The 27,956-nt window shown below is 37.9% G+C and overlaps 2 protein-coding genes across 2 annotated transcripts in view; one reads left to right on the top strand and one right to left on the bottom strand.

The window, feature by feature from the left end:
• The first annotated feature begins 839 nt into the window (after positions 1-839).
• EFHC1 (EF-hand domain containing 1) lies at positions 840-14,445 on the top strand. The gene is made up of 11 exons (XM_015813762.2): positions 840-938; positions 2,000-2,221; positions 3,278-3,565; positions 4,186-4,335; positions 5,379-5,571; positions 6,136-6,356; positions 7,236-7,376; positions 8,685-8,898; positions 10,181-10,328; positions 11,865-12,078; positions 14,305-14,445. Exons 1-11 carry the CDS (start codon positions 876-878, stop codon positions 14,374-14,376), a joined length of 1,926 nt encoding a protein of 641 aa, XP_015669248.1. The 5' UTR covers positions 840-875; the 3' UTR covers positions 14,377-14,445.
• A 5,955-nt stretch (positions 14,446-20,400) lies between these two features.
• Positions 20,401-27,956, bottom strand: part of TRAM2 (translocation associated membrane protein 2) — a 39,100-nt gene continuing 31,544 nt past the window's right edge. The window contains exons 5-11 of the mRNA XM_015813761.1: positions 27,840-27,898; positions 24,957-25,041; positions 23,986-24,056; positions 23,498-23,602; positions 22,856-22,999; positions 21,525-21,694; positions 20,401-20,746 (exon numbers count right to left, since the gene is read on the bottom strand). Coding sequence (XP_015669247.1) covers positions 20,673-20,746; positions 21,525-21,694; positions 22,856-22,999; positions 23,498-23,602; positions 23,986-24,056; positions 24,957-25,041; positions 27,840-27,898 — 708 coding nt within the window. The 3' untranslated portion in view covers positions 20,401-20,672. The remainder of the gene's footprint in view (positions 20,747-21,524; positions 21,695-22,855; positions 23,000-23,497; positions 23,603-23,985; positions 24,057-24,956; positions 25,042-27,839; positions 27,899-27,956) is intronic.

Here is a 27,956-nt window from a genome sequence, read left to right as displayed (position 1 = left end):
GTAGATAAATTACAGCACAGTAAGTATAAATTATACTATTCCAACTGGGAAAGATTTCTGAAGTGTGAAAGGCTGGTTCAGAAATTACCCTCCATATTTTCCAAAATGATGTGTAACACCATGCAGACAAGAAATTAAGCAATGCTATTTTTCACAAATTGCATTTGAAGAAAAAAACATGGTAGAATACTGGAAGTGGGAAGGAAATACTGCATCTATGTAGTATTGCATACAGAGGACAATCGGAAAGGCTAATAAAATCCTAGGAGAACTAAAGTCTTCCTAATATATTCACATTCTTACCGTCCTAATTGCCGCACAGACTGAACCCGAGGTAAACTTTGCTCCATTGTATTAGGCTTAATCGCCCATGTGTAAATCCGCTACATAGGAGTAAAGCTGCAATTGCCGAACTACAATAAAAGCAATTACAGCAAAACCAAACTTCAAATCAGCCTGTTTATATTGAGACATTTCTTTCCCTTAGTCTAGCGCAGGGGTGGGCAACCTTGGCTCTTTTATGACTCGTGGACTTCAACTCCCAGAATTCCTGAGCCAGCCACGCTGGCTCAGGAATTCTGGGAGTTGAAGTCCACAAGTCATAAAAGAGCCAAGGTTGCCTACCCCTGGTCTAGCGCTAGTGAAAGACGATACGACGGGGTGGGGAGCATCGAGCCAAACTCAACCAAGAGCGGCATCTGAACCTATCAACCGAGCTGAGCGCCTCGGTCACTAGTGCGCAGGCGCACTCCTCGGGCGCTCTAGAAAAAAATGAAAGTGCAACTGTTGATGGTTACCGAGGAAACGGCGTTGCTTAGTTACCCGCGGTAGCGGATCCATCTCTCGCAAAGCCCTTCGCTGCTCGACCGACCATCATGAGCCTTCAGCCGGTGCAAGGCTTGCCGCTTGTTCCGGGGTCGTCCTTTCGGGACCCGACGGTGAGGAATTTTATTTTTTTTTCCACACCACATTTCCTCCGGAATAGCTAGCGGTGTGGCCCATTAGATCAAGCATCTCCCAGCGGCTCCGCTGAGTCTTGCGGGCCTAGTCAGAGACTCCGATCGACGCCATCCTTTAAGAGCGATATACTTCATAAATACTCCCACCTTTCTGTCACCGAATGTGACAACTCTGGGTCTTTAAATTATGGCTTTGCAGCCTCTGAAAACGCGTTCAAGCCATTTTGTAACCATCTGTATTTTTAAAACTGAAACCTGGTAGCCTCAATGTTAGAAGATTTCTTAACAAAAGTTACAGAAGGGCATAAAAAAATTAAGAGAAAAGCATTGAATAGCTTACTTCTTTTTCCTTCAACATAACTCTGTGAAAGTAGATTTTTCAGCTCTTACTACCAAATATTAAAATGATCGAATCTTTCACTAACATTTTAATCAATATCACTTCAGATGTTGATGTGATATGTCATCTTATGCAAACTCATACATCTCACCAATAAAGGAGAATATTTGTAGCTCAGGATTGAAATGAGGGGTCCTTGGTGCTTTCTGAGTTTGGTTGTTTTCTTGCAGACGTTTCATTATGTTGGGACTGATGATGTTATCTAGTTTGGGTAGTGAAATATCTGCAAGAAAACAACCAAGCTCAGAAAGCACCAAGGACCCCTCATATATCTCATTAAAATTTACGTCAATATGTTAAATGCAGTCTAAGAGTATTATTATTAAATATTATTAAAACATATTTTACTTTAATATTTCTTTTTTATTTTTTAAAATATAGTCCTCAATGTTTGAAACTCTATGATCCTGAAGAGTTTAAAACTGTTCTAGAGGTTGTGAACTATTATTATGAAAATATAATTCCATATTTTTGAGAAAAAAAATATGTTAATGTATTTTTAAAATTATGTGGGAGGGTCATAAATGAAATTTGGCTCTAAAGACAAATATATTTGAGACAAGGCAATTGAAAAATAAATGTGTTATTTTAATACACCAGTCTGGTCAGTATTTGAATCTGTATTTTTGTTGTTCTATAGAAAACTGCTTTTCATCGCACCCAGACTCTAGATTACAAGAATGGTTTTGCCTTTAAGAAACTTCCAACTGTGGGGATAGGTGGAAATCGGCTTTATGTAAATCAGTTGTCTCAAGCTGAACTTGATGAATTATCTAACAAGAGACCCACCTTAACTTATGGTGAACCTAAACAAGCCCCACCTTCAGATTTCATCCCAGCACACGTGGCTTTTGACAAAAAGGTATTTTCTCAAACATCTGATTTCAGGTACAGGTATTTATTGCAAAATTAAAAAGAAAAATATTGCTATGTGTCTCTTGAATCACAAAAAAACTGTATTCTGAATTTAAAAAGTACTTTTTCTATTTTGGATAAGTGTTTAAGATTAGCTGTTTATTTCTGATATCTATTTGTCAGACCATGAAAGTAGTCCATATCAAGATACAAACTTTGAAAAGACTGCTGGGTCTCTCTTATTTGCAGGTTATAATCATAGCTTCTTGAAAGACTGTCATAGTTCTTCCCTTTTTATAATATACAGAAATAAAAATGTCTTTGTTAGGCTCTCTTCTTGTTATCTATTAACCGAAAATGACAGTAAATATCTTGCTTTCTGTCACAATCATTATTTCTACTTTCCTCTATACTATCAATAGTTTATTTACATATTTTTAGACTTGTAGTGTAATGTAGTGGTAAATGTATTGAACTGGGAAGAGCCAGATTTAAGTACACCCTCTTTCTTGCAGCAAATTTCTGGGCCAGTCATTCAGTTTAGCTTACTTCATGGAGACAGAATGAATCAGCATATGAGCAACCTCCAAGTTATACATTGGGGAAGGGGGGATTTTAGGCAGCTTTCATTCTACAAAAATAAATGCTACAGTGCAGAATTAAATATAACTCATTAATGCTGGGCAAAGAGACTTCTGCTCCAGCACAGACACTCTTCTAGAAAATTAAAATATTTTCTGTTGGTTGTATTCTTGTCAGGCAAAAAATATTCCTATTTATATTTATGGATATATCTTCTACAATTGTACCATCACAGGATACAAAAGAAAATGTGCCATAATAATAGTTTGCCATTGCTATTTGCTTGGTGCTAAATAGAAATTCCCTACTTTCTATGAAGACAGCACAGCTTTTTGTAAACTTACATTTAATATTAATAGAATATACAATAATATATTTCTGTCACTTTATGATCTCACACAACATCAAGTGGGTTTCCTGTCATTTTTATCATTAATATAATTTGCCTTATATAGGGTTGTTTGTTTGTTTTTTTGGCTAGGTGCTCAAATTTGATGGATACTTTCAGGAAGATGTTCCTATGTCTACAGAAGAACATTTCCGCATTCGTCAAGTGGGCATTTATTACTATTTGGAAGATGATAGCATGTCTGTCATGGAGCCCATTGTTGAAAACTCAGGGATTCCTCAGGGCAAGTTCATCAAAAGACAGCGCTTGCCCAAAAATGATCGTGGGGATCATTATCATTGGAAAGATCTGAATCGAGGAATTAATATTACTATCTATGGCAAGACTTTCCGGGTAGTTGATTGTGATCGATTCACCCAGGTACTGTAATCTTGGTTGCTAATCTACAGCATTACAGTAATAAACTGTTCTTATTGCAGTGGTAAATAGGGGGATAAAATAGAGTTCTCATTGTATAGGAAAATACACAATTTGGAGACAAAACTTTCCACCATAAGTAGCATTGTGCATATGTGATTTGTTTTTAGAATTATGAACATGTTTTTACCCATGCTACATTATCAGCTGAGTTCTCATAATGGTTATTTTTGATTCTTGTACATGTTCACAGTAGTTTTAGTAATTTATTTCATTTACATTTGATTGAGATCTCTGTCTGTCTGTCCCTCTTTCTTTCTTGATAATATAGGAGGTATGTTTTGAGAATAAAAACAATGGGCTCTCTCAAGAGCCTAAACTTCATTTGTAGAGTAGCATTTTACTCAGTTTTGCTAAGATTAATAAAGCCATGGCAGATAATGCAGTGCAGTTTTTTGCAAGGTCTGAAGTTTCTTGTCTTATTTCAGTAATATGGGAAGACGTTTTTAGTATGCCCACCACAGATTGTAATTTCACTCCCAAATGCAACTTTAAGGCAGTCTTGCTGTATGATTTCTTTCTGTGTTTATTTGAATATTAACAACATGACTATCACTTTACAGACTTTTCTGGAAAGCCAAGGAATTGAACTGAACCCTCCAGAGCGAATGATTTTTGATCCTTATATAGAATTACGTAAAATGCCTCCACGTATGTATGTCACCCCCTCAGATTTTGATCAACTTAAGCAGTTTCTGGCATTTGACAAAAAGGTGAACTTCAGTTTTGTTTCATATTACACATAACCTTTTTTGTGTATTCAAAACATTTTAAACAGCAAAAAAAAATCTATTCCCCCCTCTCCGAGAAAATAAATAAAATTACAGTCAATGAAGTTGTGAAAAAATAGTAGCAAGTACAATTGTGAAACATACTTAAAATGGGAGAAAATTAAATTTTAGGGGCTATCTAGGTTTGCTTATATTTAGAGCATGCAAGAGGAGATGCTAAGTGCAGTAGTGAAACTCTGAGGGCCTCTTTGTCAGTGATAATAAAGCTATGTAACTACAGAGTGAGTTTTCTGCTTTTCATCTTCAAAGATAGTGAAGTTTAATGAAATTTACAAGTAATTTTACTTGTAGTAAAATTTTATAAATAGTAACATTACGAATAATTTTCATTTATCAGAAGTTGGGACTGAAATTCCTGTTGCTAAACAATGACATAAAGTGCACTGTCACATGATTGCACCACTTAGCAACAGAAATTCCAGCACACTCAGATGCCATTATTAAGCAAATCACTGTGGGTTGTTAAGTGAGGACATTACATGGTTGCCTTTTGTAACTTTGTGCTGACTTCCCCATTGACTTTACTTGTAGGAAGTTGGCAAAGGTCATAAACTGGGGTGCTGCAATCTAATTACAAGCCAGGTATCAAGCCTCCAATTTATGTTCACATGATTGTGGGAACGCAATGCTGTCCATAAGTATGAGGATTGGTCATACCTATCACTCATTCAGTGTCGTCATAAAGTTTGAATGGTCACTGAACAAATGGTTGTTAAATGAGGACATCTGTATTATTTGTCTCCAAAATCATATGAACCTGTACAGTTAATAGATTTAATCAATGGCTTGCTATTTTATGTTGTTTTGTTGAAGTTTTAATGTGACTTTCTTTCTTAAATTTAAGGAAGATATAATTTTGTCCTCTTTATTAAGTTGTGATTCACTTTGGTTGTGAGACATCATGTTTATATGAGAAAAGTTTCTATTCTTCCATAATGAGAATGAACCCTTCACGTTTCTTTCAGGTTCTTCGTTTTTATGCCATATGGGATGACACTCGGAACATGTTTGGTGAAAGCCGGAGATTTATTATCCACTACTACCTGGCAGATGACACAGTGGAAGTGCGGGAAGTTCATGAACGAAATGATGGCAGAGATCCTTTCCCAGTCCTGATAAGACGCCAGCGCCTGCCCAGAACTTTTGTGGAGAAGAAAGGTACTAACTTTCTCTGGTTGACCATTCAGATCTTTTCTAAGATAATATGTGTATGAATAAAAAAGTTTAGTGCCTTCAAGATCTTCATACAAATACTTTTAGATATAATATGAACCCATTAACATTTGCTACAGAAAGAATACATAAAGACGTGAGCATGGGAATCAGCTGTAACAAGAGAAGGAATGCATATGTTTTCAGAGAGGCTGATGTTCTAAAATTAGTAAAATAAGAGTACATTTATTCAGTCAGTTAATCAATCAGATGCACTATTGAAGCACTCATTTCTAATTACACTTTTTCTATAAAGTATTGAAATGAACCCATGCTTGCCTTTCCTAAAGCTGATACATCTTTTTCAGAAGCTGGCTAAATGAAATTTGGCAATATGTTCTCAGATGCTATGAAAATTAGGCCCATGATAATAAATAAAACTGATTATCTTAAAAACGTGAGAAAGCCAAGGAAGGACTACATTTTCCAGTGTCTAAATATATGTCTTCATTTGGAATAAATAGCAGCAATGAAAAGCTTACCAAACTGTCTTTTTTTTTTTTTTGCAAGAAAACTTTCCAACCTGTGTGCTGGAGATTTCTGATCAGGAGGTCTTAGAATGGTTTACAGCTAAAGATTTTGCAGTGGGCAAACCCACTACTCTACTTGGACGCACTTTTTTCATCTATGACTGTGATGAGTTCACTCGACAATTCTATCAGGATAAATTTGGCATCACTGACTTCCAGCCAGTTGATGTAAAGAAGCCACTCCCAGAGGAAATCAGACAGGTAAAGGGGAAAAACAAAGAAGAAGCTGCAAAAGAGGTCAGATTTTAATTAAAGGGCAAGGAAATGGAGGTCAGAACATGGAGTAGGACTGAGAAGAAGGACTGACAAGCGGTGGAAATGAGAGTTGCTAGAGAAATTCCAGAAAGAAACTCAGACTTCATAGATATAAAGAACTGAAGTACCAGGAAGCATCATTTACACTAAGTCAAAGTATTACTGTTTATTCACTTGCCAATAGATAAAAGTTTCAAAATATATTGTAGAGAGTTTAACTTCTTATGGTGACAACGGCTGTTTTTAAAATATTATTTATTTAGAAATAAGTAAGAATGTAGTGGAAGGAAAAACCACGTAGCAAGTATCAGATATCAGCTCAGCTAGACTATGTTTTTGATTATCCCTTCCTTCTCTTCTTTTCAAATGAAGAGTGCTTTTTGCTATTTTTTTTTACCCACTCCAAATGGAGTTCTTCCAGATGAAAGAGTGATTGGAGATGACCATTTCATTTGCATCTGTCCCTTTCATAAAACTAGGAGCTGATTATCCAGATTTATTAGAAAATAAACAATTCTACATTGAATTGTTTTGTCAGTAACTAGAAAGCTAAGATGAATAGAAACATGTGGAGGCTATTGCCTAGGAACAGAACTTCCTAGTTATAAACATAATGGTGTCTTACCCATCCCATTTCTGCTTTTACTGATGCTTCACAACAGAGTACAGTAAAGTTCTTTAAAAAATTTAAAACATTTATTTAAATTTATTTAATTTTTTTAATATTTTTTTTTAAAACTTTAAAAGAAGCCATTTTACAATATTGTGAGTGAAGTTTCATGGTTCAATATTTTAAATTTTTTTCTTGATTTATTTTATCTATAGATAATTCCTCCCTATAATGGTTATGGTTTCCTTGAAGACTCTCTTCAAAATTGTTTCAGTTTGATTCCACAACCTCCTAAGAAAAATATTATTAAGATGCTAGAGAATGACCACAAAATTTTGCGCTATGCTGTTAGAATGGTGAGATGTCATGATTTATAGTTTTCAGAGTGATTATTGAGTTGGGGATTAGAAGTTCTTCTTTTAATTTTACCTCCAGTGGTAAAGGTCCAAGTAGTAAACTTTTAGTGTAATACATATTCAAATATAGGAGTTTTTAATTTAAACTCTTGATGACTTTGATAACCTGATGAAATTGCTGAAAGAAGGTCAATCCATAATAATAATAATAAAAATTCTATTTCTCACAATTCAATGAAAAATAGAAGCAGATGTTAAAATATTATATCAGAATAATCTTTCAACTGAAAGTACTATGGTTACATAGAATCTGGTTAAAATATAGAGTTCTCAAACTAGGGAGTAATGGGAAACACATATTTCTGTTTATATACACAGTGTAGTTTGCCTTGGCTGGTTGAGGACATCTGTTGAGGCTCTACATTTAGTTCTCAGCTTAAGTAATTGTCCCTTTTTGTTGCTTTCATTTCAGAGCATCCAATCATTTTATTACTGTAAGATTACATTTCAGAAGGTTTTCAGTAGTGAGAGCAACTGTAATGTGTATAAAACCAGAAACAATATAAAAATAGATGTCCCATCAAAGGAATAAGTTGTCATTAAATATACAATGCACAAATCACCTCAAAATATACACATACAAAAATACTCAGGCCTGTCACACAGAATAGGAGCTTGATTAAATCATAAATTGCATTGGATCCAGCAGTGTGATGCAGCTGTTAAACAGATTAATGAAGTCTTAAGCTGCATTAACAGAATTATAAAGTCCAGAAAATTGCAGAACAAAATTTGTTTAAATATTAGGAGAAATTTTTTATGACTCAGAGCTATTTAACAGGGAAACAATTTCCCTTTACTGGAAGGTGATAAGATCTCCTTCAATGGAGATATTTAAACAGAGGTTAAATAGGCCCAGTGGTGGGATTCAAATATGTAAACAACCGGTTCTCTGTGTGGACTTGCTTCCGGAAGTCCATTCTGGGCCTGGGCAACAAAAAATTAGCTACTGGTTCTGCTGAAGTGGTGTGAACTGGCTGAATCCCACCACTGAATAGGCCTCTTCATGGAGAGTGATGTAAATGTCATTTGCTTTGAACAGAGAATAAATGACTTCTGAACATTTTAAATAATGATTCAGCTGGTTATTCAGGCTGCTTTTTACACAATGAATTAATTCAGTATGACTGGGAATTCTGAGAGTTTCAGTACTTTCAAGGAGATGTAATGTTGAGAATAGTCAAACATGAACAAACCTTTTAAGCACAGCTTATTTTGCAGTTTACATTTGATCTTTAATCTGTACAGGAATCCACAAACCCTGATGACAGCAAGAGACATTTTGTTCTCTCCTATTGCCTCGCTACTGACATGATAAGCATTTATGAACCACCTATGCGCAATTCGGGAATTATTGGTGGCAAATACCTAGGCAAAACCAGAATCCCAAAACCAGGATCCTCTACAGATGATCCTGTTTATTATGAACCTGCCGACTTAACCATAGGTGCTATGATAGAAGGTAAGTAGAAAGATGAAGTATAAATATTTTAGAAGTGAATATTTTGGCACATATTCATTCTTCATGCTATATTTTTGCATAAGAAATAAAGTTTTTCTCTGTTAGAATTATCCAAAAAACTGCAGCATAGAGAATTATGTAATTTGCATCTAAAACAAACTGGATAATTTTTCTCCAATTCCCCTTGCTTTCATTAGGCACTATTGAGCTATTTGAATCGTAAAGTTCACAAATGACATATCTTTTCAGATTAGTTACAGCCTGGGTTTTTGGAGAGGGATCTGACTTCGATTATCCCTTGGAATGATAAAATGCCATCTTACTGACAAATAAACAAAGCACTAAGAAATGGCAGAGATAAAACATATAGTTAGTCCTCTTACAGCTTATTCCTATAGCCTTACACAGTTTCCTCAGAGCAGAATAGAAATCAAAATGTTGATAGAAAGTAACTGCAATCACATGGTTCTTGTTCTGTTTTGGCAAGTATGGCTGTGTTGTTGTGCCATATCTGTTATCGGATGTTGGCGATCATGTTGGTGATCATGTTTTTATCAGCAGCCGCACGAAAAAGTGCTGCTGAGTTTTGTCCAAACCAGTCCCTTAGATTTTGAAGCCACGATGTTCTTCTTCTGCCTGGACCTCATTTGCCTTCAATCTTTCCCTGGAGGATTAAATGGAGTATGCCGTATTTTTCTGGGTATGGCATCACATGTCCAAAATATTCTAACTTTCGTTTTTTAATTGTTTTGATGATTTTCCTTGGCTTTCCCAGGCGGCTTGTTTCAAATTTTGCTTCAATTGCTTTGCAAAACAAAAATAGATTGTTGATCTGCAAGTTTAGTTGAAACTTTTTACTTCTTGGACTGCAGGGTTGTTCTTCTAAGAAAATAGCCAGTCATCTATGGCAAGGGTAGTTCAATACCACTTTTTCCATTTACAGGGCTTCAAGGATTCCACCAACGCAATTCAAAGGCGTATTGTTACTTTCCAGATTTCTATTTTTCATATTTTCCTTGTGCCACTGAAAAGGTTTAAAATAAACACATGTTATTGCTAGGCTTAAGACACCTATTGGATGTTTAAAAAAAAATCCCAAAATATTCACCACCAGTGTTGCTGAGAGTTTAAGAGGCTGAAAAAATGTGCACCCTTTCCACCTCTTAATATTTTTTTTTTGATACATTTTGTCCATCTGAAAAAGTTTGCACAAGTTTAATCTGTACTTCTCGAGCTGGCAGACAGTTGGTCATGATGGTGACTGATTGTCTCTTTCGTGCAGTGTTTGGCCACAGGTTCATTATTGTGGATGCCGATAATTATGTGTTGAATTATATGGAAAGCAATTTGGAAAGCTTCCCAGCATCTGTTGTGCAGTCTATGAGGGATCATTTCGCACCTCGCAAGGCAGCAATAGAGGAACTAAAGAGGTGAGCACTTGAAGAAAATATCCATAGAAAATGTTCCATACCTAATAACCAACCATGTGCATCTTTGGTGTAGGATGAAAGCAACTGCCCTTTATTAATTATACTGAATCTGCAGCTGTGTGTCTGAGGATGATGGAAGATACTCCCTTTACATGATCACATAGACAATAAATCAATAACTGTATCACTTTACCTTCAAACATCACAAGTAATTGCAACTTTCATAAGGAGGGGCTTACACTATGCACCCATTTCCAGTTACCAACGAATGGTATCAGGAAAGGGCACTTGCTTTCATCCTATACCAAAGATGCACATGATTGGTTATTGTGAGTAACCAATTGAAATGATAAACTATTCACATTTTTTTCAAGTTCCTAGATGAGTTAACTATCCCTGTAGATCAGTGGTTCTCAACCTTTTTAATGCCGCGACCCCCAACCGGTCGTAAGTCGAGGACTAAACCGGTCGTAAGTCGAGGACTAAACCGGTCGTAAGTCAAGGACTACCCAACCGGTCGTAAGTCGAGGACTTTCCCTGCCCGGGAGCACCGCGCATGCGTGGTTCCGCCCCCTGCGCCGGCCGAGGCGTAGCTGGCAAGCGGCAGAGACGGAGCAGGCCGACCACCAGCTAGCCCAGACCAAGGGAGGTAAGGCACCCGCCGGAAAAGGGGGAAAAATTGGACAAAAAAAATGGCGGACAGCCTTGCTTGGTGACCCCCGTGAAATGGTCGATCGACCCCAAATGGGGTCGCGACCCATAGGTTGAGAACCGCTGCTGTAGATCATGTTCAATCAGATCGAATAAATCTAAAACAATCTGTACTGAAATGTTTTATTCATGTGACTACTACTTGCATGGAGCTAGAAGTGACAGTTCTAGCTAGAGAAAAGTTGGAATTGAATTTTAATTAAAAAAGACACAGAGGAAAAGAATGATGTCTTACCTGGCAGAATAAGATCAGGATCTGTTTTTAGAGTCAGATAAATCTGCAACAGTTATGTTGAAATGGTTTATGATTTGTTTTCATCCATCTCATTAATAGGCTGATTAAAAATTTAGTAAAATTGGTCAGAGTGCATTGCAAATTGGGGGTATTCATTGTCAGTGTAAAATGTTCCTGCATTACTGTGACATATAAATACATCTTAAGAATGGATTTTCTTTTGAACTTTTTTTGAACTTATCAACTTCTTTTGATAACTTTTGTCCATTTCATTCTAAGTCCTAATATCTCCATAGGCCCCCAATGCTATCCATATAGAACAGGTGTCCTCAACCTTGGCAACTTTAAGACTTGTGGACTTTAAGTCCCAGAATTCCTCAGCCAGCTTTGCTGGCTGAGGAATTCTGGGAGTTGAAGTCCACAAGTCTTAAAGTTGCCAAGGTTGAGGACCCCTGATATAGAATGTATCTTGACATAGATTAAAATGCAGGTGATTAATGCAATCTATTAATCATAATTTTAGGAAGCCTTTCAAGATGCTTGAGTCTTTAAGGACACTTTATTTAAAGGAAGTTCTTGTCTCCCTCTAGGTTAGCTTCCAATGAGCCTGATCCTCAGGAGCTAGCTGCAGTATTGGAACAGATTCAGGAACACATGAGGCGGCATAATTATCTGCCAGACAGCAGTATGCAGGAAGCTTTCCTTCAGCAAGATAAAAATGGCTCAGGGCTTCTAAACAAAGCAGAGTTCTTTGCCCTTTGTGACCATTTTAAAATACCAACTGATGATCCAATTTTCCAAAAGGTAAAAAGGAGGAGCTGGCAATCTGTTCTATCTGTAAGCCAAGGCTGATCAACAGTGAGAACAATAATAGAAATATTCAAACAAAGAAATAAATGTATTTAGGCTGTTGAATTTGGAAATACAAGTAACAGGATATTAATATTGTATGGAGATACTGGTACACCTGTTCCTTTCATAATTCTACCAATATGATTCAGAGACTGGGATCAATCTAAAATCATTGTAGCTATACATTTGCTTTCATTTCTTTCTTCATAGTATTGATAAAAATATGGCATAATACAAAATAGAATACAGAATAATAGAGTTGGAAGTGACCTCAGAGATCTTCTAGTCCAACCCCCTGCTCAGGCAGAGGACCCTAAAACATTCTGGACAAATGGCTGTCCAATCTCTTCTTAAAAACCTCCAGTATTAAATATTATATGCTCCTATATCACGGAGAGTTACAATCTGGATTGTATCTTTATATAGAGATTTCTTGCCAATTCATGTTGTGATTAATAGAATTTTCCTAAGTTTATCAAAGCAATGGGCAGTTACTGAATATTTTCATGAGTGCCATTTGCCTGATTTCTGTTAGGATTTTAGGAGTGACAAATTTTAGAATTCAAGAGTGATTTGTATTAGCCATTTTCTGAAATCCTTTTGTATACTCAAAATTTAAGTATTATTAGATGATGTGCTATTGCAGTTAACTAGTGGCATTTCATGTTTTTAAAAAATTGATTTTATCTTATTTGAGTCCCAATACTGGTGATTTATTATGTGATAATTGTCATTTGCAGCACTAGTTATTTAGCTAAAACGTTCCAAAGTCTTGTACAAATAGGTATGGTGCCAGAATTTCATTGCTAAGCAATGTAGTTCTAAAGCTTGACATCATGTGACCATGTTGCTTAGCAACAGCAATTCTGGCACTCACCATTGCCATCATTAATTGAATTCCATTGGTCATTAGCCAAGGACCCACCCCAATCCAAGCCATTCCCAGCTTGATCCCTCTCAGCCCCATGCTCAGTTCTTCCAAGATAAGGGAATCTCTTCCCAACAACTCCTCCCAACTGCCTATTCCCCTAATCTCTGTCCTTTTGGTCAGCCTGCGACCTGCTTTGTGGGGTGGCAAGCAGCTTCAGAACCTCACAGTTGTGGGACTGCTTGCCATGTTGTAGCTCAGGCTGCAAGAAACCCCTGAGCTGCAGCTACCTTGGGAAGCCACACCCTGGCCCAGCAATGTGATGCATAGCCCCAGCTGCCCCAAGAAGTCCCAGCCACGGTAGCCTAAGTGGCCCTGCATTCAGAAGCCCCTGGTACTGTAGCTGAACTTTGCTGTCTTTCTGCTCCTGCTGCTGCTGACGCATACCTGGCCTGGCCACTTGAGGCCTTCTTCCCCAGGTCTCACAAGAATGCTGCTACTTGTGACATTGAGGAAAAGCCTCATGTGACCATCAGTAACAGCCTCGCAAAGGCTGGACATGCTTGGTCAGCATTGGGAGCAAGAATATGGTAAAGATCAACTGGGGTGGTGGAGCCCATGGCACAAATGGGGGAGATAGGTGAGTGGCAGGTGTTGAAGTGACCCTGTAGTTGTGTGGGTGGGCTGCTAAACACCTGAATTTTGATCACAGGACAAAGGTGGCCTTGCAATGGCCATAACTTCAGAAACCGGGTATTATTTGTTCAGTACTGCTGTAATTTCAAAGGGTCATTGAATACATCATCATAACTCAAGACAACCTGTATTTAACTCAATGGTATATGTTTGTTACAAATCCCATTGTTATTCTTTTTTATTTCAGTTTAAAAGAACATAGATTATTCCTGATTTTTTTTCCATTTTAGCCAGTTTGCTACTTAGATGTCAGATTTTATTTGAATAGCAGGGACTTCCTTTGGATTTTGTAATAAGTAATAGATTTGAAATTGAAATGTGAGAAAGAAAATGATAAAAAAAGTTCTCTTGGTAAAACTACATTATATAGCCAGTTGTTTCCTTCTCCTAATAGCATATTATGTCTATGTTTTCACATACCCCAAGAATCCAGCAATTTAGAGAAATTATCAGAAAAGGAAACAGCCTGTTTTTTTATGTTCTATTCTGAAGATTAGAAACAAAAATCGTATTACTGCAGATTAACTGTACATGCTCTTAGAACATGTGGCAATTAAAAAAACATGACATTATGGCATTTGCAACTTCTCATTGGCTTCTTTCTCTTTTTGCAGCTTATTAAGATGTGTTCTCATGGAGAAAATCAGATAAGATACCCTGATTTCCTCAGAGCTTTCCAGTGTTGATCAGTTCAAAACTAGCAGTTACCAGCTATACAAGATCAATTTCTATTAAAAATGCTAATTATTGAAAGCTGCTCTGGTATTTCTTCCTTTTTTTAATCATATACTCAGCTTTCCAGATTACATGGCAAAAACAGTCTATCACAGGTCTGATCCTTCTGGTAGAGTGAGGGTGGTTATCTTAATGCATGTAATTATGGGTAGTTCTCTTATTTTATTGCCTGGGAAGCAAAAACACTTGTGGGATTCTGTGTCAATGTAATTATCCTTTAGTCTTTTAGTAATAGACCTACTTCATTGGTTATGAACAATATGCCTGTCTCCCACAGTGTATCCCAGCTGGTTCAGTCTGGTAAGGTTGGCGCGCTCTGGGTTCCATCTTTCAGGTCCCTGGAAGTGTTCCTTCTATGTAGCAGTGCCTGTGCTCTGGAATGCAGTTCCTCCGATTTGTATGACTGCCACACTATTGGACTCCAAATATGTGGTTTTTCACTGAGGCCTTCAGTGAGTGAAATTGACACTCCTTTTCTTTCTTTGTTTCAATCCAGAATTGGATTGTTACTTGTTTTAAAATGTTTTTAACAATTTGTAAATCATCCAGAGTTACTGCGAGTCAGGTGGCATATAAAATTATTTTACTATTATATCAAATGCACAGATAAGTTAAATCCCTTAACCATTCATCTTATGCCCCAGTGAAATTGAAAACATGTATTAGAACATGGGTGTCAAACTCGATCGTGTCATGTGACGTATAATGACATTTTTGCCTTTATGGAGCCGGGATGGGCATGACTTGTGTGATGCAACTGGCCTGCGGGCTGCCAGCTTGACACCCTGTATTAGAAGAACCTTAGGACTCAGAACTTTTCAGTCCCTAAAGTGGGAGGAGAAGACATTTAATGGCAGTCTATTACTAATATGATTTCCTTTCTGTTGCCTGAAACAAGTAAAATTATAAGCCTTCATTTAAGAAAGGATAAAACTTACTTAGGTCTACATATAAGAACCAAGCAAGTTTTATGTCATATGTTTCAACAGAGCCACTACGCTTGCTCTGTCCAGGATTTTCTTCGTTGGGACTTCTCACAATCTCAGCATATTCCACAAGAGTTTCAAACATGTTCAAATATTCCGATATTCCTCAGGCAGGCAAGAAGGAAGCCTACAGCAATGAACACCAAGCTGGTTAGGAACCATGTTTTCATAGTTAATGGTGAGGAACAACTTAGTATTGAATAAACAATGATACTTTTCATCATTCTATGCCTTTTTTATTTCAGAAAAATAGTTGTATCACAGATTGCTTTCATAAAAGCTCTTTAACAATAACAAAAAATCATAAATTGGATTTTTCAGCAGTGGGAACAAAATGTTGAGAACAAAAATCCCCAAAAATTGTCCCCTCCCTCCCTACAAACCAGGAGACAACAAGATTAAATTTAAATATGCAAGATTAGGCTTAGATTTGGTCCGTAATTAGAATTACTAACAGGAAAAAACCCAGCCATGTACACTTCTAATGTAACATTTTCTGCTCTATACAGTCATTTGAAGAACAATTATAATACTTAATTTCTGAAGAAGGTCAACAAAACAAAGCCCTTAGAAATAACCCTGATGTAGCTGTGGTTTCAGGATAATAAAGATTTTTTTTTTCTGGAAGACACAAAAGAATGTATAGAGGTAAACGGTTTTCCACTTAATTGTATCAGAAACAACAAAATCTTAATTTCAACCAGACTGACAGCAAATTATCTGCAACCTTCACAATACATTTTACATAACACCTACAATTTGTTTAAAAAACAAAGCCTAAAAAAATTGTATGGGTAGGACATTTAATTGTTTTGCTAGCTGCTTTATCACATGGATACTTTGAAGAAAAGCAAGCCATATGCTATTTCCAAAATCACAAAGATCTACTAACTGAGCTTTGGAACGCTTAGTTAGATCTCAATATTATGCTACATATCTGTTGATCCCTCTAGGCCAGGGATAGGCAAATTCATGCCCATTGCAACTTCTTGAACCCCATCATGCTCTGTTCTAACTTTTTAAAAAGTTTCAATTTTACAAAATTAATAAAATTAGGACGGTGGCATACTTTAAAATGAAGCACCAGCCTCTAGCATTATCTGCAACCCTGAAGTCCCACTGGGTAACAAATAATATCTAGTGTATCATTTGTTAAATGGGTATTTTGTGACTGACCATATCTAACCTGACACTCATTCTGCAAGCATGCTCAGCATATGTTCTCAAAAATCCAAACATGCTTTGACCCAAAACATTTGCTTACCCTTGACCTAGAACAAGAAAGAAAGGAAAGGCACTATGAGGTTTTCCACACTTAATTCTGTATTAAATGAAGAATAAGTCCCAGAGCTAATGATGTTGCCCCCAACCCAAACAAATATAATTAAATTATGGAGAACTACTTTTCCCATTTCTTCTCCTCAAGATGAGGTCACTCACAACAGATCATAAATTGATGCAACCATTTTTAATTGAGTAACGGGAGAAGCAAAGTATAGAAGAACCAAGAAGTTAAGATTAAGGCTCTTATTGTTTAACTTAGAGTGAGACTATGTTTACTCATACAAAGGCACCCTTAGGTTAAAATCCCATTTGTGTTGGTGGGTTGTCTCTCTTTACATCCACATACATCTACTGAGACAGCAATCTGAAGCAGACCATTAGTGCTGGAGAGGAAAGGTAACTCCCTCTAAGTTATTTTCACTATTATTGTAACACCAACATCTTTTATTTTGAGAATGAAAGCACCCAAAAATAGAAGACAATTCTCCATAAAAAGTGGCACAAATTGGCGATGTCTTCTGTATGGGTAACTTCTGCTTAGAATTGCAGCTTAGTGTTTTTTAAAGGCTCCGTTCCTAAATAATTACAAAACTAAGCATAACTTCTAATTCTAGCAACATACGCTATGAAAGATGCTCAAAAGCAGTTGCTCAAAAAGTTTTAGAACTACAATGACACATCCAAAATTAAAACCAAGAGCATCTAGCCTGCTATGGAAATGTTTGTGATATTATGGTTTGTTCCGTATTACAAAAGGGATTCTTGGATCTAGAATAGTTCCAACAATTACACTCATCAGGCAACTACTTATGGTCAAAAAGGCATAGAAATTGAAGCAAAGCATTCAGCAAAAGCTGCCCCCTTGTTGAATAGCTAAACTAGTGCATACAGTATAAGTGAACTACAACAATACATATACAAAGAAAAACCAATATGAAAGATAAAAAGATTGGAAAGGCTATGTGATAATGTAAGGCACTTGCACAAAATTGTACTACAATTGAAAACCTGGTGCTGGATGAAAGGAGTTGGGCCAACTGGGTCAGAGTAAGGCCTGTTTGGAGGCTTTTCTGCAGCTTTTCAGAACTAGCTCTTTGGAAAACCTAAGTCTTTTGACTGAGCTTGGTGCAAAGTCAGAAAAACTCCCTTTGATAAGATAGATCAGAATTAATAAAAAGCATAAAGAATTCCAATTTGGAACACTGATGTAAAGAATTGGTGTAAAAGAAAGCCTACAAATTGCACATATATTTCATGGTCCCCAAAGCACTCCCAAAAAGATGTAAGTAAAATATTTGGCTAGATTTTTTTTTATTTTTATTTTTTGCATTTTGGTAGCTTTGGGGAAAAACTTAAAAGAGTAAAGTGAACTCATTATGTCTTCCAGAGACTCAAAACAATTAAAAATCAGGGCAATTTTATTGCACCCACTATTGCAAGGTGATCATCAACATGCCACACAGGACCAAGAGTTATTCTTCTGGTGGTAGAAGCCATACATACCTACTTTGCAATAGTGGTGGGCTTTCTATTGGGCTCAAGCAATATTGCTATTGCATTCACATATGCATGTAAGTTGGCCCGCCCACCTGACCTATTTAGCACCAACACTAACCCAGTTTAGTCCTTCACTCCTGTATAAAAATGGTACGGATGAGGTATATTTAGAATTCAATAAGAGCTAAGGAGTGACAGGCACAATATGGTATAGTTGATTTCAGCTCAGAAGGGCTCTGATCTGAAAATTTCAAGATTTTGGTGGGAAGAAAAAAAAATAGCTCTCTGTACGGTCTCAAGTAGTGCCAAGCAGCATTAAAGTCCATTGCAAGAGAAGGATAAAAAGAGACATATGCTTCTTCAGAGATACAAATATTGTAAGCAGTTTATAGAGTCTTGTTTACTTCTTAAACTCCCCCAAAATTTTACAGCTAAGCTATATCCCTGACTCAAGAAACTTATCGCTACTCATTAATCATGCACTGCTATCTGCTAAGACTGCAGCAATCCTCTTAGCAGTTGATCTAAATGCAAACCAGAGATGCTCTGGCAGGATGAAACTCATGGCTAATGTATTTGGTTTGGCAGGTCTTTAGATACAATAAAAGCATTCACAAAAAGGAGTAGTTGAGTTAAATCTTGCGACACCCAACCACTAAGTATGTGTTCTATTGATTTCATCCAATTTATTAATGAAATGGATCGTTCTATTCCAAATTATGGCAAAAGAGAATAGGAATCAAAAGTTTCTTCTTTGTATTACTTGAAAAGGAGAACAACATCATAAGATGATCCAGTTGCATAGGGCTTAAAATAAGACAGTCATGAAGCAACCCTGCTGGATAAGATGAGCTTAAGCACGCACAAAGGAGAACACAAGACAATTTTCATGAAAACAAAGAACATTACAGATGTACAAAGTAACTCTAAAAATTTTGTGTGAACAACCCCAATTGTTTTGTAGGTGCCAAATCAACTTAGCTAAAAGAAATGTAGGAATGGGTGGCTTCCGAGGTAGATTTCACTTTTAATAACATCCACCAACTTTACACATTGTGGCTCTCCCCTTTTGAGACATTATTCCTTCTCTCCCCCTCCCCTACTATCTTTCATAATTGAACCTACTAAGCAACTAGGAACTAAATTGCCTTCAATCTGAATAAAAACAATCTCTATACTTTTAGGAATAAGAACACTAGGGCAGGCATGAATTCAGAAACTTATTAGATGCAACTTAGAAAAAGAGGTGCTTGGGAAAACAAGTGACAGGTTGCAATTCTATACCACAATGAAATGGAGTAAGCCTCTCTGAATTTGCTGGAATTTACTTCTGAGAAAATATGCATAGAAGTACACTTCATAGACAAAATATTACTATCCTATGATTGGATGGAGTTAAACATGAATGACTCAAACAACAAGACTGTACTAGCACTTTCTTAAGAAGGTCAACAGATAAAATCTTCAACATAAAAGATATTATCCTCTTATGATTAAGTCACAGTCTTCTCTTCTTCACTAGTACAAATGCCCTGAGCTCCCGTTTAAATGAATGGAGAAGCTTCTTCCTTCCCTCAAGACACTACAGGCTGAGGCTTCCTAGAACAATGAAGATGGAAATCATACTTCACACATACTAAACTGATAGGACAAGTACATTCTCCTGCTTTAGGAAAATTCAATTGTTTCTAAGAAAACGTTAATTCTGTTTTAGGACCAGAAGGGAAAGATAAGAAAGAGGACCATATCTGTTCCAGTCTTCAGAATGTAGCTAAAGCTACAAATGAAACTTTAACTTTGAAAATTGTGCATGATAAATCACCAACAGATAAAAATAGCCATCTGTATCTTTCCATCATGTTTTGAAAACTTGACAAATCCTAACCATTTTACAAAGCTTACTGAATATCTAACACAATTACAGAATTTAGATCAGAGGATGCTCTTTGAACAGGACTGAAACTGCATTTTCTTTTTTCAAAACCTGTCCTTGCAAGAGTGCCTTTTCTAGTGAAACGAGAACTTACAGTCCCTCAAATTTACTCCCAGAACCAAATTCCATCATGGGCTGAAGCTGCAATCTCTCCAAGCCAAAAAACAGATGTAAGGAAGTGAAGGAGAAAAAAAAAGATATTATGTTGGGAACAGGGTTATAAAAAAACAAAACAAAACATTTCTGGGGGCATGAAAACAAGCAAAAAAAAAATTTTTTTTTTGAATTGCACAATACACAAAAGGACAAGGAAAAGCTTTTGGTGTCAAGGATGAAGGCCTTTTGGTTATTGCAAAGAGAGACAGAGACAGAAAGACATAGGGATGGGGGAGGAGAGAGAGAGAGAGCTTGGTTCACTCTGTGGGCGCATCACTTGAGTTGGAGCATTGTGAGGACAAAAGAGAGGAAGGTGCTTCTTATTTCCAGAGTCCTCACTCTTGCACCTCTGTCTCCTCCTCAAACATCCCATGTAGGCTGTGCTTTGGCTCTACGGAGACTTGAGTTTCTTGTTCCGTGGTGAGGTACCATTTTCTGCCTTTACTAATCCATTTTCATGGTAACCTGTAATGGGGAATGGGGAAGGGGAATAATAATGAGAAATTTGTTTTAACAGATTGGTTTCTCTATTATTCTCTTGAAAGTCAGACAGTGGTAGCTGATAAGAGGCTTCCAGTTAGGTCACCGAGAAACAGTCTTCTTCAGAAATGTCATGTCACCTCACTGCCCACTGCAGATTTCCTCAACCTCATGCTCCCCAAATGAGTAGGACCAAATTCCCTAGAATCTTTAACTAGCAGAGCTACTGAGTGAAATCACAGTGAAGAAGGCTTCCCTTGCAAAATCCACAAGACAATAAAATAGAAAGAAGCAGCATCACATAAGTATTTCTAGCATAGCAAGGGCATTAATGCCACGGCTGAACCAAAAAGCTTGAACCAGAGTAAGTCCCTTATTTGCATATTTTTATTCAGTAAAATCTTTGCATATTGATGTGCATTATATTGTTCATCATTGCCCTTTATATGTATAATAAAAGTAACCTATGCTGCATATTCATGGAAATAATATTTTGAATGAAATGCACACTTTGGTGCTGGGTGACTGAGTGCAAGTCACAGAAGGTCCGTTGCTTAAAGGAGACATTCCCTCTCTCCTGCTCCTAAATCTTTGATATTTTCTTGTAATGTTTTTCATTCTTAATAAATACTTTTATTAAAGCATTTAATTAAAAATCTACTTCCCACTTAGTCAGTTTAGTCCATCAACATTTTGCAATTGAACTGATCAATAAGAGGCATTCTGCAGCTTTAGTACATGGTCAATCAGGCTGGATGCTCACCAGATTCCCTTTTCATTGTCTTTACTTGCTGTTTGAAGTGGGCAGTGGCTGGAATCCTTTTTCTAGTGTTCTGCTCATTCCAGTATTCACGCCAGCGTCGCAACTGGAAATGAATGAAGCGCCACATCATCCAGGCCTGTGAGAAACACACCAGAAGCAACACGCCCATCCTAGGAGGAGGCAAAGTAAACATATTTGGAATAAGCACATTTGGATCTGGCCTGTTCTAGGGTGACAATCATCACCTCTATGCAGTCACAAGCTGCTTCAGGGGTGAGCCAAGGGGCACCTGGGGAACCCGGGTCGCTCTTCCTCAATGATCACTTGAACAGTCCTCTGTTAACTGGGAAACAGGGAAGAGATGGCTGTCCCTCTGCGGTTAAAGGGAGGAGCAAGTAATCCTATTTAGCATTACAACTTCCTCAGGGAAATAAGTCAAGACCACTCCCACAAGTTACAGCAATTTAACTGTCCTGGAAATGGTTTCCTTTTTGGAATGACTTAAGATGAGAGAAACTGAGGTTGGCAAATCCCAAGAAGCCGGGAACTCTGCAGTCAACTTTTACATTGGTAGGTAGGATTTTTGTTTCGCTCTGCAACTATGCACAAAATCTTTAAAATATGATAGCTGTCTTTATTCAGTTGCTTCATGGCACAAGACACTAACAAGCTTATTACTTTAAAATTATTGTCTTCATTTACCTAGAACATGAGTTCTATAATAGTATCATTATTATATTACCTTATTACATTATTATATCACAGCTTTAAACATACTCTTCACACCCATTTTTGTATGAAATAAAAACCCAGGAATGTAAGAAAATAGTGCCATTTGATTTTTATGATTACTTTATGATTAGTCAGTCACAGAAGATTGGGGTGGGCGATGGGAGAGTTCATGCCCACCCAATTTCTAGAATGAATTCCTTACATGCTTTCCTATTAATATTAATCCTAATTAAGCATTATATCAAAATTAATGCTACAAAGCAATTTCCCCTAGCCAGGATTGCTTTGTTCCATCAGATTTAAAACAGTAGTGAAGAGTGGACTTTTCAACAAAGGCCAATTCCTACTAACAATGGTGTCACTGTACTAGTTAACAAAATTAAAGCCATCAAGGCAAGGGTTTTTTTTAACTAAAGGAATATGTACAGAAGAAGAAGCAATAATGCTGCTACTTTCTCCCAATCTATTTATCATGCGTAAGAAATGTGAATTCTAAATGAATAGAGAGATGAAATGACAATCCCTATTTTTTCCAATCATCTTTTTTCCAAGCCATCTTTCTTCAGCATCCAGAAACACAACTCATAAAAAAAACTTACCTGAAAAGCAAAGTGTTGAAGTTTCCTTTTTCAGGGTTAAATGCCTGGTTCTCCATTCGAGCCAACCCAAAGCCAATGACCAGCACAGAAAGGGTGAGGGTGAAAAGCCGTGAGATGACAAAAACTACTGCCCATGCATTAAACCTTATGAAATTAAAAACAAAAAATGATTCTTGCATTAAAATGTGTCATATTTCACTTTATAGCAACTGTCATTATGCACTGTTCTCTGGAATATTGTCAAAGTATCCCGAATTCTGCATCAATAGATCTGATATATCAATCATTAAGAATGCAGATCTTCCAGTAACGTTGAAAGTTGAGATCAATCATCTCGTTTTTGATAAACAGGTTTGCATCAAGTATTGAATGTTTGAGACAAATTAATTTGTCCATATAATTCTTTATCTTCATAGATTGGAACTGGGAATCTAAGATTTCTCCTACTTAATAGAAAAAGGAATTTTACTTCCAGGCTAATAAGCCATCACATTCAAGTTATGTTAGCAGTAGCTTTATTTTAGCAGTGACACATGATATAGCACATTAGAAAGGGCGATCCAGTATTACAAAAAAAAAAGTTTACTGGTGAATTTTAGAAGATTTGGTCCCATTATCTAAAGTTCAGGAAAGAGCACTTACAACTTTTCATTGTTTTCATCTGTGAAATAAAATAGACGAGCCATGTGGAAGAGGAATTCAGCAACATACTGCAACAGCAACAAGATTAGTCCCAGGCGGGTGAGGCTAGAGACAAGGAGGAAGAATGTTTCATGCCTGTTGAACTTTCTCCACGAAAACTCTGTGAGTGAGCAAAACTGGGTACTGATGATGGGCAGAAGTGTTAATAAATCGTATCTCACCCTTCCCTTACAACGTCCATCAATGAATCCTGATGTGTTTTATCAAACACCGGCAACTTCTAAATTAAAATACCGGTAACATGATATGTGCAATATGGACCAAAGCCTATGGCATTTGTTTCCGAAAATACTTATATTTTCTAAAAATGTAAGAGATTGAGATTGGTCCAAAGTCACTCAGACAGCTTTTGTGCCTAAATCAGGACTGGAACTCATAGAACTCCCAGTTAAACTGGTGTATTAAATAAAGGGCTCAGTAACACTTACTTTAAAAGATATGCTCCTGATATATGCACTAGATAAAGGGTGATGTATTGCAACTGACGTGGAATTTCTTCCTAGGAAATAAGGAAGTCAGTGTTAATTTTAAAAATACAGGGAAACCAGTTGTTTATATCTGCATTATCTTAGGCCAGTAGTGGCGAACCTATGGCACGGGTGCCAGAGGCGGCACTCGGAGCCCTCTCTGTGGGCACACGTGCTGTTGCCCCAGCCTTGCCTCCCCCTGCGACCCCCTCCTCTCCAGCAGCCCCCCTGAAGGAGAGTTGCCCCTGAGCGTGGCCCACATGGAGCAGCGCAGCCAAGGACATGGCAGCCAGGCAGCATAGACAAGACTCTGCCCTCACACCCCATCATGCAGTTGATGCTGCAGGGCGCGGGCAGAGGGTGTGGCCGCATAGCACTGCTGGGCTGCCTGGGCGATCTGCGGCGGGCCCTGGAGGTGGTGAGTGGCCCTGTGGGCAGGCGGGACAGGGGATGGGGGGCAGAGCGGGGGTGGGGCAGGGGTGGGGCCAGGTTTTGGGCACTCCGTCTCTAAAAGGTTCGCCATCACTGTCTTAGGCTGTTCCCAAAGCAACTGGGGATTAGAATCAGGATTATTCGTAAGCTTTATACGAATCCATTTGCAAAATCTTCTGCTCAGCCTGATTCTGTGAGTTATCATGATAACATTATAGCCAAGTGGCAGGGAATGATTCTGTAAGTCAGTCTGGTTCCCATCCTAGCTACAGGAGCAGGAAAGCCAGCTCCTGGTATCTTCTGCCACACTGGCAGATTATGCATTTATTTAACCAACTTGCTAATGGGCTAATATCAGGGGGTCTCTGTTGTAGGTGGAGAAGCGGTCTTATCCGGGGAAAGGACAGTTTTGTAATGGTGAATTTGAGGGTAATTATTTCAGCCTCTGAAACGTACATTAAAGTAAAAGTGAAGAGAAAGCTCATTGAGTTGGCACTCACCTTCCGCACCTTCTGGAAATATAATTCAGGCAATGTATGCAGCCAATAGGACAGCTGACAAAGGTAAAAAAACTTAACCTGGAACCTAGAATGTAACAAATAATAGCACTGAGCAAACAGTTACATAGTTCTTCTGGTTCTTCCTACTGTGTTACGAACATGCCTTTAGGAAGCAGCTTGCTGTGAAGTTGTTTTGGGAAACAACATTTCCAAATTCACTTTGGAATATAACAACCAGCCATCAATATGTAGCATCCCACAGCAGTTGGTAATATCTATTCTACTCCCAAATAATTAAATTACCAAGCACCAGTGGTGTTATTTGCACTATAACCTCTTTCTATGATATGGAAAAAGAAGGGAAACAAGCTACTTTTGCTAATTGTAATACCCCACTGTATTTTGATTCCACCGACAGAGAAGCACATATCCATGTTATACTACTGTGTTTTCTCAGGAAGAAATGCAAGTTTCATGCTTGAACAGTTGGTGCCTGTGTAATGGGCATGACCTTTTGCTGGACATCATAAACAGGAATCGCAACATTAGTGGCAGTCCAATTTTAATTCAATGCAATTGTTTAATTCCTTAAAGAACAGAAACTTTAGGAACCCAGGGCTACATATAGTCACTGTCTCAACTACACACTGCATCCAAAGGATATAATGTAGAATCAGGTGGCAACCAACCAGATTAATAATATTTAGCAGTGGGAATAATGAAAGATATCTATGAACCAGAAGACAAGTGCTAGCTAAGGGTCCTCAAACTAGGAAGATCTTACTTTTATTTTCTGTTCTGAGAATCTTCTGGACAAATTAAAATCTTTCTACCTATCTGTGGAATACCAAGCAAACTTAACGACTTTAAATACTAGTGCCTTATTTTGCTGCTGCCTCCGCCCACAAAAGAAAGGTTAAAGACCTTTTAAAAACGTTTAAAAGTCCTTGAAGTATTAGGAGAAATGTTCGTAGCAAGAGCTTCAGATATGATTGGAGAGCAACTTGGCTCACTGGGAATTTTAGGATTTGCTGAAAGGCACATGGTCAAAGAAGTCTGTGAAACCACAGAGATTGATTTCTGAACTAGGCAACACACAGAGAAATATACATTTCTCTCTTCTTTTCACACAGAGTAATTAGCTTTGGAAAAATGTAATGCCTGACATGGCCCTTGGCTTCTGGTAAAATAATCATCAGAAAAAATTACCAGAGTAATGACCAAACAAGGGAGGATTACAACTGGAAGTCAACACCTGTAAAGTTCTTTGCTTGCACTGTAAAATAAAATTCTTATTTGGAAACGCTTCCCCCTTGGGGTTGACATAAAGCATGACAAATTCTTGGAGGGCAAAGAAATGATATTACGAAGCATATTAAGAAACTGCTTGCTTCTTCATTATGTACATGAGTTATATTACTATCATTTTTGGATCAACGTCAAGAGTGCCACCTTTTTTTTCCTCGCTGCATGTTCTTTGTGGAGCTATTGAGAGCGCAGTTTAAATGGAGAAAGGCGTGCATGGGTAGAGTCACCCCACTTCTCCATTTAAGCCAAGGGTGCTCTCCATGCCTTTTGTGAAAAAAATAAAATAAAAGTAAAACCAGTATCACAACCTACTACTTGATAAGATAGAAAAATGCAGGTTAGACAGCACCACCACCAGATGGATCCGTAGCTGGCTGACCGGCCGTACTCAGCATGTGGTCCTCAATGGAATTGCATCTACATGGAGGGAAGTGTGTAGTGGGGTGCCCCAGGGCTCTGTTCTGGGCCCAGTGCTCTTCAACATCTTCCTCAACGATTTGGACGAGGGGATAGATGGGGAACTCATCAAATTTGCAGACGACACCAAGCTGGCAGGAATAACCAACACTCCAGAAGACAGGCTTAAGATACAGAAGGATCTTGACAGACTTGCATTAACAGAGGGATAGAATCAAGATCACGTGAAATGTTAATACCACTTTACAATGCCTTGGTAAGGCCACACTTGGAATATTGCATCCAGTTTTGGTCACCGCAATGTAAAAAAGATGTTGAGACTCTAGAAAGAGCACAGAGAAGAGCAACAAAGATGATTAGGGGACTGGAGGCTAAAACATATAAGGAACGGTTGCTGGAATTGGGTATGTCTAGTTTAACGAAGAGAAGGATGAGGGGGGACATGATAGCAGTGTTCCAATATCTCAGGGGCTGCCACAAAGAAGAGGGAGTCAAGCTATTCTCCAAGGCGCCTGAAGGCAGGACAAGAAGCNTAGAACTAAGGAGAAACTTCCTGACAGTTAGAACAATTAACCAATGGAACAACCTGCCTCCAGAAGCGGTGAATGCTCCAACACTGGAGGTTTTTAAGAAGAGACTGGACAGCCATTTGTCCGAAATGGTATAGGGTTTCCTGCCTGAGCAGGGGGTTGGACTAGATGACCTCCAAGGTCCCTTCCAACTTTACTATTACTATTATTATTATTATTATCTCCCCTCAAACGTGAGAGAGAGAAAAAAGAGAAAACTCCAGTCTTACCCAGATATGTCAAGTGTCTGTAATTGCCTTGTGTCATCCTTCTACCCAATACAACTCCTGTTCCTCTCAGAAACATGAAGTCCCTTCTCACTGCCAGCTAGACTCTGCATCTCTTGGAGCTGGGGGTGTTCTTTGTTCCCCTTGAAAAAGCTAGGTTTTTGCTTGCAATCTTGGGATTGTTCACAGGAGGGAGCTATGAGATTGCTTTAGAACTCTGAAGCCCTGAATACCGTTTTTTGCCACCATTACTCACTGCGGACCTCAGATAACCAAGAAGGAGGAAGTGGTTTTGTTCAGTTGTACAATGATTATGCGGTGGCACTCTTGAAGGGTAGAAATAAAAATTACCAAATACTTACGGGAGATAAACATGAGGGTAGCTTTCCCACAGACGTTTGGGGTCTGATAAGTATCCTTCCTGGAGAGAGGAAGAAAATCAGAGGAAGACACATAAGTCAGCAGCCCATCTTTGCTGT

This window comes from Protobothrops mucrosquamatus, unplaced genomic scaffold, assembly GCF_001527695.2.
Source record: "Protobothrops mucrosquamatus isolate PMUCROS unplaced genomic scaffold, P.Mucros_1.0 scaffold192, whole genome shotgun sequence".
NCBI classification, from domain to species: domain Eukaryota; kingdom Metazoa; phylum Chordata; class Lepidosauria; order Squamata; family Viperidae; genus Protobothrops; species Protobothrops mucrosquamatus.
The sequence above is the reverse complement of the archived record's forward strand: the minus strand, read 5'-3'. Positions and strand labels throughout refer to the sequence as shown.